The following is a 12,204-nucleotide window of genomic DNA, read 5'->3' on the forward strand; positions in this document are numbered from 1 at the left end:
AAAAGCAGAAAGCAAAAGAAATCCAAAACAGTGTTACAGAATATGGGCCCTTTAAGGAAGTTGGATGGACTGCCAAAGAGAGAGACCTGGTCAGACAGCATGCGGACTTCTTCCAGTATGGAGTACAGGGGTCTGCTTCTCTCTCTCCCTCGAGTAAACGGCACAACGCAGAAGCTGCACATGTTGTCACAGCCTCGCATGATAGACCTACGGTAGACACAGAGGGACAAAATACAGTCAAATACAGAGCCACCATCAGGACTGCAATCGCATTAAGGACTGTAAAGGATTGTGAAAGAGTTTGCATCAGTAACAGGAGATGGGAGATTGACACAGAGGTATTGTTTGAAGTGGAACATCAAACAGCATGAAGAATCAGTGAAATACAAAGACAGTGCCTTTGAAGCTTTATTTCACTTTCATCCTCAATACAGGAAAGTCTTTGTAATGTCTCGGCTAGTAACGAGACAAAGTAGACTGATGAGTGATTTCTAAGAAAGTTTTGGATCAGGCGTTTCAGGGCCGATGTCTACACAGTGCAGTCTGTATAAATGGGACAGTGACCCTTGTTTGTTTTTAGCATTTGACTCTGGGTTTCTGTCTGTAGCCACGTTTACATGCAGCCTGTATACGCCTTATCTGATTACATTTCCAATCGGAAAGTTTAAGTACGTTCTGCGCATGTGCGTCGCCAGTGGTGGACAGTAACAAAGTAATTGTAGTTTTTTTCCTGTATCTGTACTTTACTGAGGTTTTTCCATTTTGGCCGACTTTTCACTTTCACTCCACTACATTTCAAAGTCAAATATCTCACTTTTTACTCCACTACATTATGAGAAATCTGTCATTCCTTTTGGTTTATGTGTGTATAAAAACATAACATGTCAAAACAAAAGAAGCGCAAAGCAAAAACACCAATCAGGGCACAGCGGTCACTTTGTTTTGAGCTAGTTTGACCTGTTGGTCATACCGACCCAGTGCAGCACACAGTTCAACATCAGTGCAGCAGCGTAAAATTTTGGGAGTGTCTGTTCAACATAAACGATGGAGGAAACTCCTGACTGAACCTAACTTTGCGTAAACAGACCACAATATAGAAATATGTACACATATGCAGTTGTGACTGACGTGTCTTTTTTCCGAATTTATACAAACACTATTTCATGTTATTCCTCCGGGTACTCCGGTTTCCTCCCACAGTCCAAAGACATGCAGTCAGGCTGATTGGACGTGCTGAACTGCCCCTAGGTGTGAGTGTGTGTGACTGTGTATGTCTGTCTGTCTGCCCTGTGATGGACTGGCGACCTGTCCAGGGTGTATCCTGCCTTCCGCCCAATGACAGCTGGGATAGGCTCCAGCACCCCACCGCGACCCAGAAGGATAAGCGGTTTAGATGATCTATGTATGCATGTATTTCATGTTATAGTAAAGTTTATTAGTTACAGTAAAGTTATAGTTTGTTTTGTCTAGTTTATGTTTATGAACAGAGACCTACAGATGCAGTTTAGTAAAGGAAACTCATTTGTGAATCTGAGTTTAAAGTTTTTATTAAACTTAAACTTGTAACTAAGTTCAAATAAATCTTAAACTGAAACTTTGCTTGTTTGTAAAAAGTGATTTCAGAGCCACTCAGTTCTACCTGATGGAAACTGTTTGCCTTCAGTGTTTTGTGCTTATGATAATTTTAATAGACATCAGCGTCACTAATTAATGACTCTATTAAAAGACTGGTTTACCAAGAGAGACACTGGAGTATTTTCACCTAAAATGAGTTATGAAGCGAGTCCTGTTATAAAAATGATAACAGGACATCAGAGCCATAATTAATCTTTTAGTACTTTTACTTTCGATACTTAAGTACATTTGAAGGCAAATACTTTTGTACTTTTACTCAAGTGGAGGTCTAAAGGGAGGAACTTCAACTTTTACTGGAGTAATATTTTACCTTGGGTATCTCTACTTTAACTCAAGTACATGGTTTGCGTACTTCGTCCACCACTGGTCGCGTCATAGCAAAAGTTTATACCGTTCAGCATGGTGGAGCAGAAACTGGTCTGCAGAGGAGACGAAGTTTATGCTCTGAGCTTTAAAAGACGGCGGTGGGACGGACGTCCAGCTTATGTGTCTCAGAACACGACGTCTTCCTCTCGGCCTTCTTTAATAAGGACATGTGAAGGACGTTTTCCTGAGTCTGACATCATTTTAAAGGAATTAAAAACACAAGCACTGCTCACTGCTGCTCATCTCACCCTGACTGGACTCACGTGATGCTCGTTGTCACGGTAACGTCTACACTAAGCGGTTCTCTGCGCATTTGCGTCATTTTGGACCAGATTGCTTGTTGTGAGCATGTAAACAGAGATTTTCCATCAGAGTGTTGAGTAGAGTGAGAATAAACACCTCAGTCTTTATCTATAATCGGAATGTGTTCAATCGGACTGGAGAAAATCTTTACATGTAAACACAGACAGTGATTCCTATATTCCTACATACAGTCAGCCTTGATTGAGATCCTTTAAGAAGTGAGGCACTTACACGAAAGCACTGTGGCCTGTACTGTGGATGGGCATGACGTCAGCGTAGGTTTCTTCAAGAGAAAGCAGGACGTTGCTGGCCCTCTGTCCTCCGTGGGCGAGAGTCAGCAGCCTGGGCAAATCTCTGTAGGCATCTGGCCCTGCAATGACATCCACCAGCTTCTCCTTCTCCAACAACTCTGTCTTCAGCCTCTCCGCCATGCAACCTAGAGCAGAGATGGACAATATAATGATATTTCATTCTTATCACGAAAGATCACAGTACGCTTTCCTGAGCACGCAGCAGGTTTCATCATGATCCATAAAACATAGGCCAAATGAAAGCTTCTTTAAAAATAGAAGTTAAGGATTTAGACCACTAATTTATTTTGTTGTCTTCCTTTCTTTATGTTGAATAAAACAACTTATAGTACAGTTTTTCAGCTTTTTTATTTTGCTGGTGCACTATGTCTGTTCTGTCTTAACAGCACACATCAGACAAAACAAAATATTATGATTTGCATTGTGTTTTATGATGTCCTGCATTATTTTAGGTCCTTTATTATTTACTTCATACATAAATGACGCTGACGATCATCTGAATGACTAAGATACATTTACATGCTGATGATATACACCGATCAGGCATAACATTATGACCACCTCCTTGTTTCTACGCTCATTGTCCATTTTATCAGCTCCACTTACTATATAGGTGCACTTTGTAGTTCTACAGTTACAGACTGTAGTCCATCTGGATGACCAACACAAACTGTGCAGCAGCAGATGAGCTATCGTCTCTGACTTTACATCTGACAAGGTAGGAGTGTCTAATAGAGTGGACAGTGAGTGGACACAGTGTTTAAATACTCCAGCAGCACTGCTGTGTCTGATCCACTCAGACCAGCGCAACACACACTAACACACCACCACCATGTCGGTGTTACTGCAGTGCTGAGAATGATCCACCACCCAAATAGTACCTGCTCTGTGAGGGTCCATGGGGGTCCTGAGCACTGAAGAACAGGGTAAAAGGGGGCTAACAAAGTATCAGAGAAACAGATGGACTACAGTCTGTAACTGTAGAACTACAAAGTGCACCTATATAGTAAGTGGAGCTGATAAAATGGACAACGAGCGTAGAAACAAGGAGGTGGTCATAATGTTACGCCTGATCGGTGTAACTGTCTATACTTGTGCTTCAGCCATAGTAAATCTTCATAGTAAAGAGCACTGAGCATCATCCAATACTCATTACAAGATATTAAATTTTAATATTAAATTAGTTCTTAATGGATCTAAGACCAGGTTTATGGTCTTTTCTACGTCCCTTATAAATTCTTGCACAGATGTGCATATTAAGACCCTGTCAAGTGAAACACTTAATTGTGTATCTCAATATAAATACCTTAGAATACAGTTAGATAATAAATTGTCATTCAGAAAATATGTTTAGGAGATCAATAACTCAAAAGCCAAACTTAGAAGTAGAAAATCTTATTCATTTGACAACAGACAGAAGAGTGCGCAGACTATAATAGTATCTGTTTTTGATTATGGGGATATTATTCATATGAATGCCGGTCCTGCACTTTGAGAAAACTGGACCTGGTTTATCGTGGTGCAATTAGATTTATAACTGAAGATGGGTATTCTACTCTCTATTGTGATCTGTATTTAAATGCCCAATTGAAATATTTTAATTTTAAAAATACCTCTTGGTCAGCTGGTTAAGCATTACTTAAGCAAATTCCTTACTTAGTCAGTGTGAAGAGCATGTGTGACCATTTGCACTCTAGAGTACTTTTCACAGTAACAATAGTGAAATGAGAACTGGGAAAATTTCTGCAAATTTCAGTGCACAATTTCTATTTTTTTAAGTTTAACATAAAGGTAAAAATTTTAACAAATAATAATAAACGCACCATAACGTTTGTGTGGGCCACATATATATTTTCCCCCAATATGTTTATCTCAGCAAATAAACAAAAATTGTGTGTTAATATGTGCAGAAGTTTGTTATCTGTAGAGGATTTATTAACTTATTTGTCAATTAGAAAATCAACAAAATGTCATTTGACCAGGTGCACCCAAACTTTTGCATACGACTGACTGTTATTTTGCCTTTTTATATATTTGTTTTTTACTTCTGTACAGAATTATAAAGCTGTTTATTTAGGCAGAAAGTGTTTATTTTATTATACAGAAAAAACACTGATATTAGAATAAATCTAAACAATTTTATCACAATAAATGTGATTTTATTTTCAAATTTCAATATGTTTGTTTAACAATTTCCAACTCAGCACAGCCCAATATCAATTGTAGTTATCACCCAGCTCCTAGTTTGACTAATCAGTGCTTTATTACATTATATCAAGTGGGCTGGTCACTGATTTGAACAAATCTACGCAATACTGAGGGCATTCAGGAGACATCTGCAACCAAACCAGCTCAATATATCAACTCTTTTTAAAAAAATAAGAAATTCTTACTAATTTTTACTGTATTCATGTTTATTTGCATCTATTCTAATGACATATGGCGAATCTGCTTAAGTGCTTAAGACTTTTTGTACCTTATATTTGTGGGTTCAGTTTTGTACTGGGGTACCCCTGAAAAGGAGGCCTTAAGGTGTCTGCTCTACTGATATATTTTATTTTTAAAAAGTATTGCAAAGTGACATTTTTGCCTTATTGCCCACCTTTAACCCAGAGGAGGGCAGAAACATACAAATACCAGGCCAAAACATGCATTTGAAGCAGGGTGAAGAGCTTAAAACATAAAAATTACCTAGGATTCCTATCTTCAAGTGACTGTTGGCCTTTAGGCGCTTCTTTTTAAGAGCTGTGAGCTGTTTGAGTCGGTTCCAGATGGTCTGCTCTGCCTTTTCCCTGCAAAAAAAGAGAAAATGGCACTGAATCCAAGCATCCAACCAAATAAGTAAGACAATTTGTATTTACGGTTTCTAGCACAAGAACTGACCTTACGGAACACGTGACGAGAAGCACCACGTCTGCCTGTGGGAGAAGTTTAAGAAAGATGAAGGTGAAAGCATTAACACGAAGGCAGTTCTCCAGGGTATATTTTGGTTTGTCCATCTGAATTTACATGACCAAATCATAAGGCAAATTATTCAGTAACTGCATGAAATAAATGTCAATTTTTATTTTATTCATTTACTATTTTTTTGAAAAAGCTCCCCTCAAATTAACAGAACATGTTTTATGATCATACACATATTGATATATGCTTACAATTTACTGCTGAAAGCCAAAAATCTTAGACGCTCTTTGTATTTTTTTTATAAAAATAATTTGTACAGAGCAGATCACTGAAGAGACGCCATCTGTTTATAGTTTATAGCCCAGATTTGTGGAAAAATGGGTCGACTTTCAGTAGAAAAAAAAATTGTGAGTTCAGCTTCTTTTATTATAAGGGTTTAAAATGACATCACCCATCTATTTGACTGGAAAAAAGACAGTTACAGCTCTCATACGACCCCCACCTTTAGAATGTAGCTTATGAAATATGAAAGTTATGAAGAATATGACGAAGTGCGTTTTGGAACCACCGGCGGTCTCAAGGAGTTGAAGAGGTTAAGAACAAGAAGGGGCAAAAATTCACCTCTGAGAGTTCAGACGTCCTCAGATATCCTCCCTTCTGCAGAATGGACCATGCAATTTCAGTATCGTTCACGTTCATCTGACAGCCGTAAGTTTCAAAGTAGACTATAAGAGATGATGAGAACATAAAAACTGACATAGAAGGAAAATGTATTCAATTCAATGCTTTAAATTCAAATACCTGTTGGTCAACTGGTTAAGCACCACTCAAGCAAATTACTTGTTAGTCTGAGTGAAGGGCAAGTGCGGCCGTTCGCACTCTAGAGTACTTTTCACAGTAACAGGAGTGAAATGAGAACTGGAGAAATGCTTTTAATCACCTTATACATGTAATATTTTAAATCAGGGACCTCAGTTGACAGAGCTTGTCCCATTTAGTATTGTTAAAGGTTCAACTGAAGGTTTTCATACAAATGGGAATGCCTAAAATAATTTGTATATTATTACTATACTTAGCTGTATGCAAAGTTTAAATAGCCCTGGTCAAATGACGTTTTGTTGATTTTCTAAGTGAAAATAAGTGAACACTTCCTCTACGCAAATTTAAATATGGCATTTTTCTGCAAACATATGCAAGTTTAACCTCTTATTCTCCAGGGTATATTTTGGTTTTTCCAACTGAATTTACACGACCAAATCGTAAGGCCAATTATTCAGTAACTGCATGAAATGAATGTCAATTTTTATTTTTTAATTTTTTTGTAAAAGCTCCCCTCAAATTAACAGAACATGTGTTTTATGATACACTTATTGCTATATGCTTACAATTTACTGCTGAAAGCCAAAAATCTTAGACGCTCTTTGTATTATTTTATAAAAATAATTTGTACAGAGCAGATCACTGAAGAGACGCCATCTGTTTATAGTTTATAGCCCAGATTTGTGGAAAAATCGGTCGACTTTCAGTAGAATAAAAAATTGTGAGTTCAGCTTCTTTTATTATAAGGGTTTAAAATGACATCACCCATCTATTTGACTGGAAAGAAGACAGTTACAGCTCTCATACGACCCCATTCTCATACGAGAATGTAGCTTATGAAATGTGAAAGTTATGAAGAATATGAAGCGCATTTTGGAACCACCGGTGGTCTCAAGGAGTCGAAGAGGTTAAAATAAGGGATAAAATGAAAACATAAAATAATGAGTATGTCATAACTTTTGCACAGGTTACATGTATATTTTTCGCTCCAAATATGTTAAACTCAGCAGATAAACAGTAAACGTGCATTAATGGAGCCCCGCTGGTGACATCCTGTATAAATAAAAATAATGCGTGGGAACGAGATCCTAATGCGTGGCCACGACTTAGTAGGGCGTGGGAACGAGATCACGGCTTACTAAATCGTGGCCACGCATCAGGATCTCGTTCCCACACTTTACTAAGTCGTGGCCACGACTTAATCATCTCATTCCCACGCCCTACTAAGTCGTGGCCACGCATTATTTTTATTTATACGGGATGTCACCAGCGGGGCTCCGTAGTTCCCTGTAAAGGATGTGCAAACTTGTTGTCTTATAAAATCAGAACACTTCAAATTCAGGCTGACACAAACCTCTCCGCACATCTGCTGGGGAGCTGTGGGGAAGAATCGGCTCTTCATACTCAGTCTGTGATTCTTTAGGTGGTGTTTTGTTGGAAGACGCCCTGATGAAGTGATGAAAGTCTGGACCAGAAGACAGTTTGGTCTTAAATCCCCTCTCTCGTTTCTCTCTTATCTCGTCAGTGTCAGATGAAACTGAGCAGTAACCTCTGTATTCCTGCGCTCTTCGAGGCGGATATGTTTGCACAGAAAACACAAAGAGTCTGAGACTCCTGACCCGCTTCATGTCCGAATAAATGTCTTCTGTCAAACCAGTGAAGCTAAACTGGACATGAAGCTGAGCTGCTGTGTGGGAACGTTAGCTACGTTAGCTACGCTGGAATGGCCAGCACTACCAGCTCACAAGCTCAGCTCGTTTATAAGCTCGTCCTGAGAAGCTGAACGAGCTAACTCGAGATAACGAATTAGTACAAAAAATAGCTAAGAACGTCTCTTACTTAACGCCTTCGCCAGCTATTACAAAACAACACAGTAATGAGGTTTACTTCACGTGTAACCTTACAGTGTTGACATTGCCGGCTAGCATGGCGGCTAAAGGTTGTGTTTTTCAAAATAAGAGTTCGTCAAAATAACGGTGATTAAAGGGGCTTCAGCGCTGACGAGGCTAAATTATCCGACGTTTAAACCAAAATGTCCGTGTTTTTACATAGGTAAGTTTGGGACCAACTTTTGTTGGTGACTGTATAATTCGCATAATCATGGACTTTTATTTTTGCAACTGTGAATTAACAGCAGTTTTTAATTAACACATACAGTGCCAGATCCAAGGGGTTGAAGCTTTATCTAGAGTTTATCTAGTCCATGTGAACATAAATAAACAGGGGCTTACTCAGAACTGTACTAATTAATTAAATGCTGTAAGGATTTATTCAACACTGTAGCTAAGTAAGAGCACGGTATTCCGTACAGTTCAGTATTCCATACACTTGCAACTTTTCCTGTTTGTGTAATAAAAAAACACTTTCTTGTGGTTTCTAAGCTGGGTTTGGACATCAAATCTGTGCAAATAGTGACCAACCCCTGGCACAACCCGAAAATGGCTGGTGGGGAAACCCAGGGATGCGAATGTGAATAGGGTGGGGAAACTTTCACGGCCAGTTAAAATGCATTTTAGCACTTTTAAACATCACATTTAACACTTAAATGAATATTAATCAATATGTTATGACCATGAAACACAGTATGTTTAATACTGAGTTGTTAATCTAAGTTCACACAGTCAGCTAAGTTACCTTATACAACAGTTAGTTCCGGCCACACAAGCTGATTAGTTGAGAAGCGTTCTAACCGTGCTGTTATTTCACCATAACACCACTTATTTTTTACAAACACTGTATCACTCCGCTGAGACTTTAACAGCTGTAGGAGTCGCTCAAACCATTTGAATCTTTTTATTTCTTACTTTGCCACAAACAGAAAATGGACACTTTTAAGATCACATTTGACCGACCGCCGATTTGGTCAGACTCTGAAGATGAGACGACACTAAATTCCCAAACTGTCATCACCACTGAGCAGCTTTTCAGTCGGCAGCTGTGACAGAAAAACAGCTGAACAACCTGGAATCAGCCAGAAATGAACCCAACACCATTCGCCAAACTAAATGGGCTGTAAGATGCTTTACAGACTGGCTGGAACAAAACAACATTAATATTGATCTGGCAAAAACTGACAAAACTGAGCTAAACTTGATATTGTGGCAGTTTGACGTAGCAACAAGCTGCTCGTTAAGGAACTATAATTTGGTGAAGGAACTGCAAACATTAAAACATATTAAACGCCGCGTTCACGGCCCAGTTTATTAATTTATTACTTTATTTATTTAACTGCTGTATAAAAGCAATAGAACACTCGAGGAATGTGTTATCGCCAATAACATCACAGCCGTGATGTTATTTCTTGATAACACACTCCCTCTCGTGTTCTATTGCTTAATAAGCAGACTCCTTTCAGCTGCACAGCTTCACACCACTGCCTCACTTTAGGCTTTTTTCCATGGTAGCCTCATTCATTGCACATATTGTTTATATTAATTCAGTTTTATAATCAGTATAATCAGTTAATGTCTATTCTTATGCAATTAGATTTCATAAAACTTCAAATAAAATTCAGGGAAAACACTGTACGGAAAACTGCTCCTTCTCTGGAAGCTGGTGTACGGAATACTGACGGCACAAACCACTGACACAGATGACATTGTTTTCTTATTTCTTTAAAGGAATTGGCCCAAATGTGGTCAGCTTGCTAGGCAGAGTCTAACCAATCATTACATCATGTATGACTTCCGCAGTAACTACTGAAACACAAAAGTGCCGAAGTAAGAGGTCAATCAACAGTGTGGACATTTAGTGAACACCTATTTTGCTGTATCTGCCACACAGTTGTGGGATGTAAAAAGAAAGAGAGATGGAGACAGAAAGTAAAATGAAACTGTCAGTTGCCTTTGAAAGTTTTCTCTGTACATTCTCTGTACTCATTTCATTCTGCAGTAAAGCAGAATTAGCTGGAAATTGGGAGCCGAAACTATGATGTGTAAATATGAATACAGCACCCTTCATTTAATACCAGTCAAAACGGCCAGAATTGATTTTTCATTCAAAACACATTTTGGACTTTTAATTGAGTTGGACTTTAGAAAAAGTGACCTTATATCTTAATTATGTTTATTTTATTAAAACGATATATCGAGCATCCCATTTTGTCACTAACAAACAATCATAACACCTCTGAAACCTTTTGAAATGTTTGGGTTGTGACAGTTTTGAGCTGATTTTGAGCAGAACTCAAAAATGCTAGCCAGTACATGACTAGCAAACACACATAAAATCAGACATAAAATCAGAATATTTTCATTAAAACACACAAAAGTTGACTTGACTGCAGAAAATATGTGTTTGGTAGTGACAGTTCTTAATGTTACACTCTGATTTTCAGACTTTGGGACACATTTACTTCAAAACAGTGGGATCTAACTGCTCACCATGTGGCCATGAGGGACAGAGATGAAGCCTCACTTCCTGCTCTAAAATACATGGGCGTGGCTCAAATAAGGCTCTGCCTATGGACTAAAACTCTTTGTGTTTTGGTAGCGAAAACATGAGATTTTTTGGGGAAATTCAACTTAATAAATCTAACATAATCTTAACGTAATAAATCAAAATCTTTAAACCTTTAAAAGAAATCCAAAAGATCCTATTATTATTATAGTATTATTTTCACACGTTGAAAGTTAGGGATTAGGGTTTGGCACAGACACCTCCCAATAGAAAGTACCCTATAAATAATGAATTTGTATACATTTAACTTATTACTAAGCCTATTAATCTGTTGGGTTTACATAGATCATAGCATAATCTTTGGAAGTATGTAAGCTCTGAACACTTCATTGTTTTTAGAGGGTTTTTTTTGTTTTTATTTTTATTTATTTTATTTTTTTTAACTAATTTGAAATAATTATATAGATACTGTAACATGTGGTTTGTTAGCAGGCTGTATGTGGTGAGCAGCTTTATTAGGGGCTATCCAAAACTCATAGTCATCACAGGCAAAGCCACACAGCAAAACCCAGAAACCAAAGCAAAGGTAAAAGAACGCTAAACCACAAAAGCCACAGCTCAGAACTCAGCTGGGAATAGAGACTTTGCAAAGAACAAGGTCACATGAAGGTGTGTATGTAGGGGTTGTATTTGAATCTATAAACTAGCAGCAGGTGTATGTGATGAAGGGGTGGAGCCAGGGAGAAGCAGGCAGTGGAATGAGCCAATCCAGACCAGGCATGTCCAACTAGAGTCTCCTAGAGACTCTACAGAGTCTAGAGACAACATAATCCATTTTCTTAAGGAAGGAGAAAGTCAAAGAAAAATCAAAAGCAGTTCTAAAAAAGGAGATTTAAAATGATACTCAAAGCTTTCATCTCTGAGAGAGAGGAGAAAATCAAGCTGCTTCAGATCTGAAAACATCCACAGGTGTTTCTGTCCATCCTTCCACTGTGAGAAGACGACTCAGCGCTGTGGGTCTGAAAGGATGTGTAGCTGTTCAAGAAGAACCTCACTGAGAAAAGGAGACGGACACATCAAACAAAGAAGCTGAACAGTGGACTGACCGCCCCAGAGTCCAGACCTCAACACCACTGAATGTGTTTGATTACTTCAGAAAATTTGGAGGTGTGGAAAAATATCCCTGCAGCTTTCTTTAAAAACTGAAACCAAAAATGAAAATTTGTATATATATATATATATATGTGTGTGTGTGTGTGTGTGTGGCCATTTTGACTCAAAAACAAAATAAACAAAGCGTAGTTTCTAACTTTTGCAAAATCCAGGACATTTAAATAATGTGCTGCTTTTCCAAAGTCATATGCAAAAGTTTAGGCACCCCTTGTCAGTTTACATGTTTTGATTGATTGATTTTCTAAGTGAAAAAAAAATTGTGCACTTAAATTTTAAGGTATATGACATATTTAAG

The 12,204-nt window shown here is 38.2% G+C and overlaps 1 protein-coding gene across 1 annotated transcript in view; it reads right to left on the reverse strand.

Annotated features, from left to right (window-relative positions):
* cdk5rap1 (CDK5 regulatory subunit associated protein 1) overlaps positions 1 to 8,287 on the reverse strand; it is a 16,706-nt gene extending 8,419 nt beyond the window's left edge. The window contains exons 1-6 of the mRNA XM_036559569.1: positions 7,693 to 8,287; positions 6,141 to 6,244; positions 5,499 to 5,533; positions 5,307 to 5,407; positions 2,536 to 2,740; positions 87 to 207 (exon numbers count right to left, since the gene is read on the reverse strand). Of these exons, the coding sequence (XP_036415462.1) occupies positions 87 to 207; positions 2,536 to 2,740; positions 5,307 to 5,407; positions 5,499 to 5,533; positions 6,141 to 6,244; positions 7,693 to 7,966 (840 nt within the window). The 5' untranslated portion in view covers positions 7,967 to 8,287. The remainder of the gene's footprint in view (positions 1 to 86; positions 208 to 2,535; positions 2,741 to 5,306; positions 5,408 to 5,498; positions 5,534 to 6,140; positions 6,245 to 7,692) is intronic.
* Between the last annotated feature and the right edge of the window lie 3,917 nt (positions 8,288 to 12,204).

Source organism: Colossoma macropomum, unplaced genomic scaffold (assembly GCF_904425465.1).
Source record: "Colossoma macropomum unplaced genomic scaffold, Colossoma_macropomum, whole genome shotgun sequence".
In the NCBI taxonomy this organism is placed as follows: domain Eukaryota; kingdom Metazoa; phylum Chordata; class Actinopteri; order Characiformes; family Serrasalmidae; genus Colossoma; species Colossoma macropomum.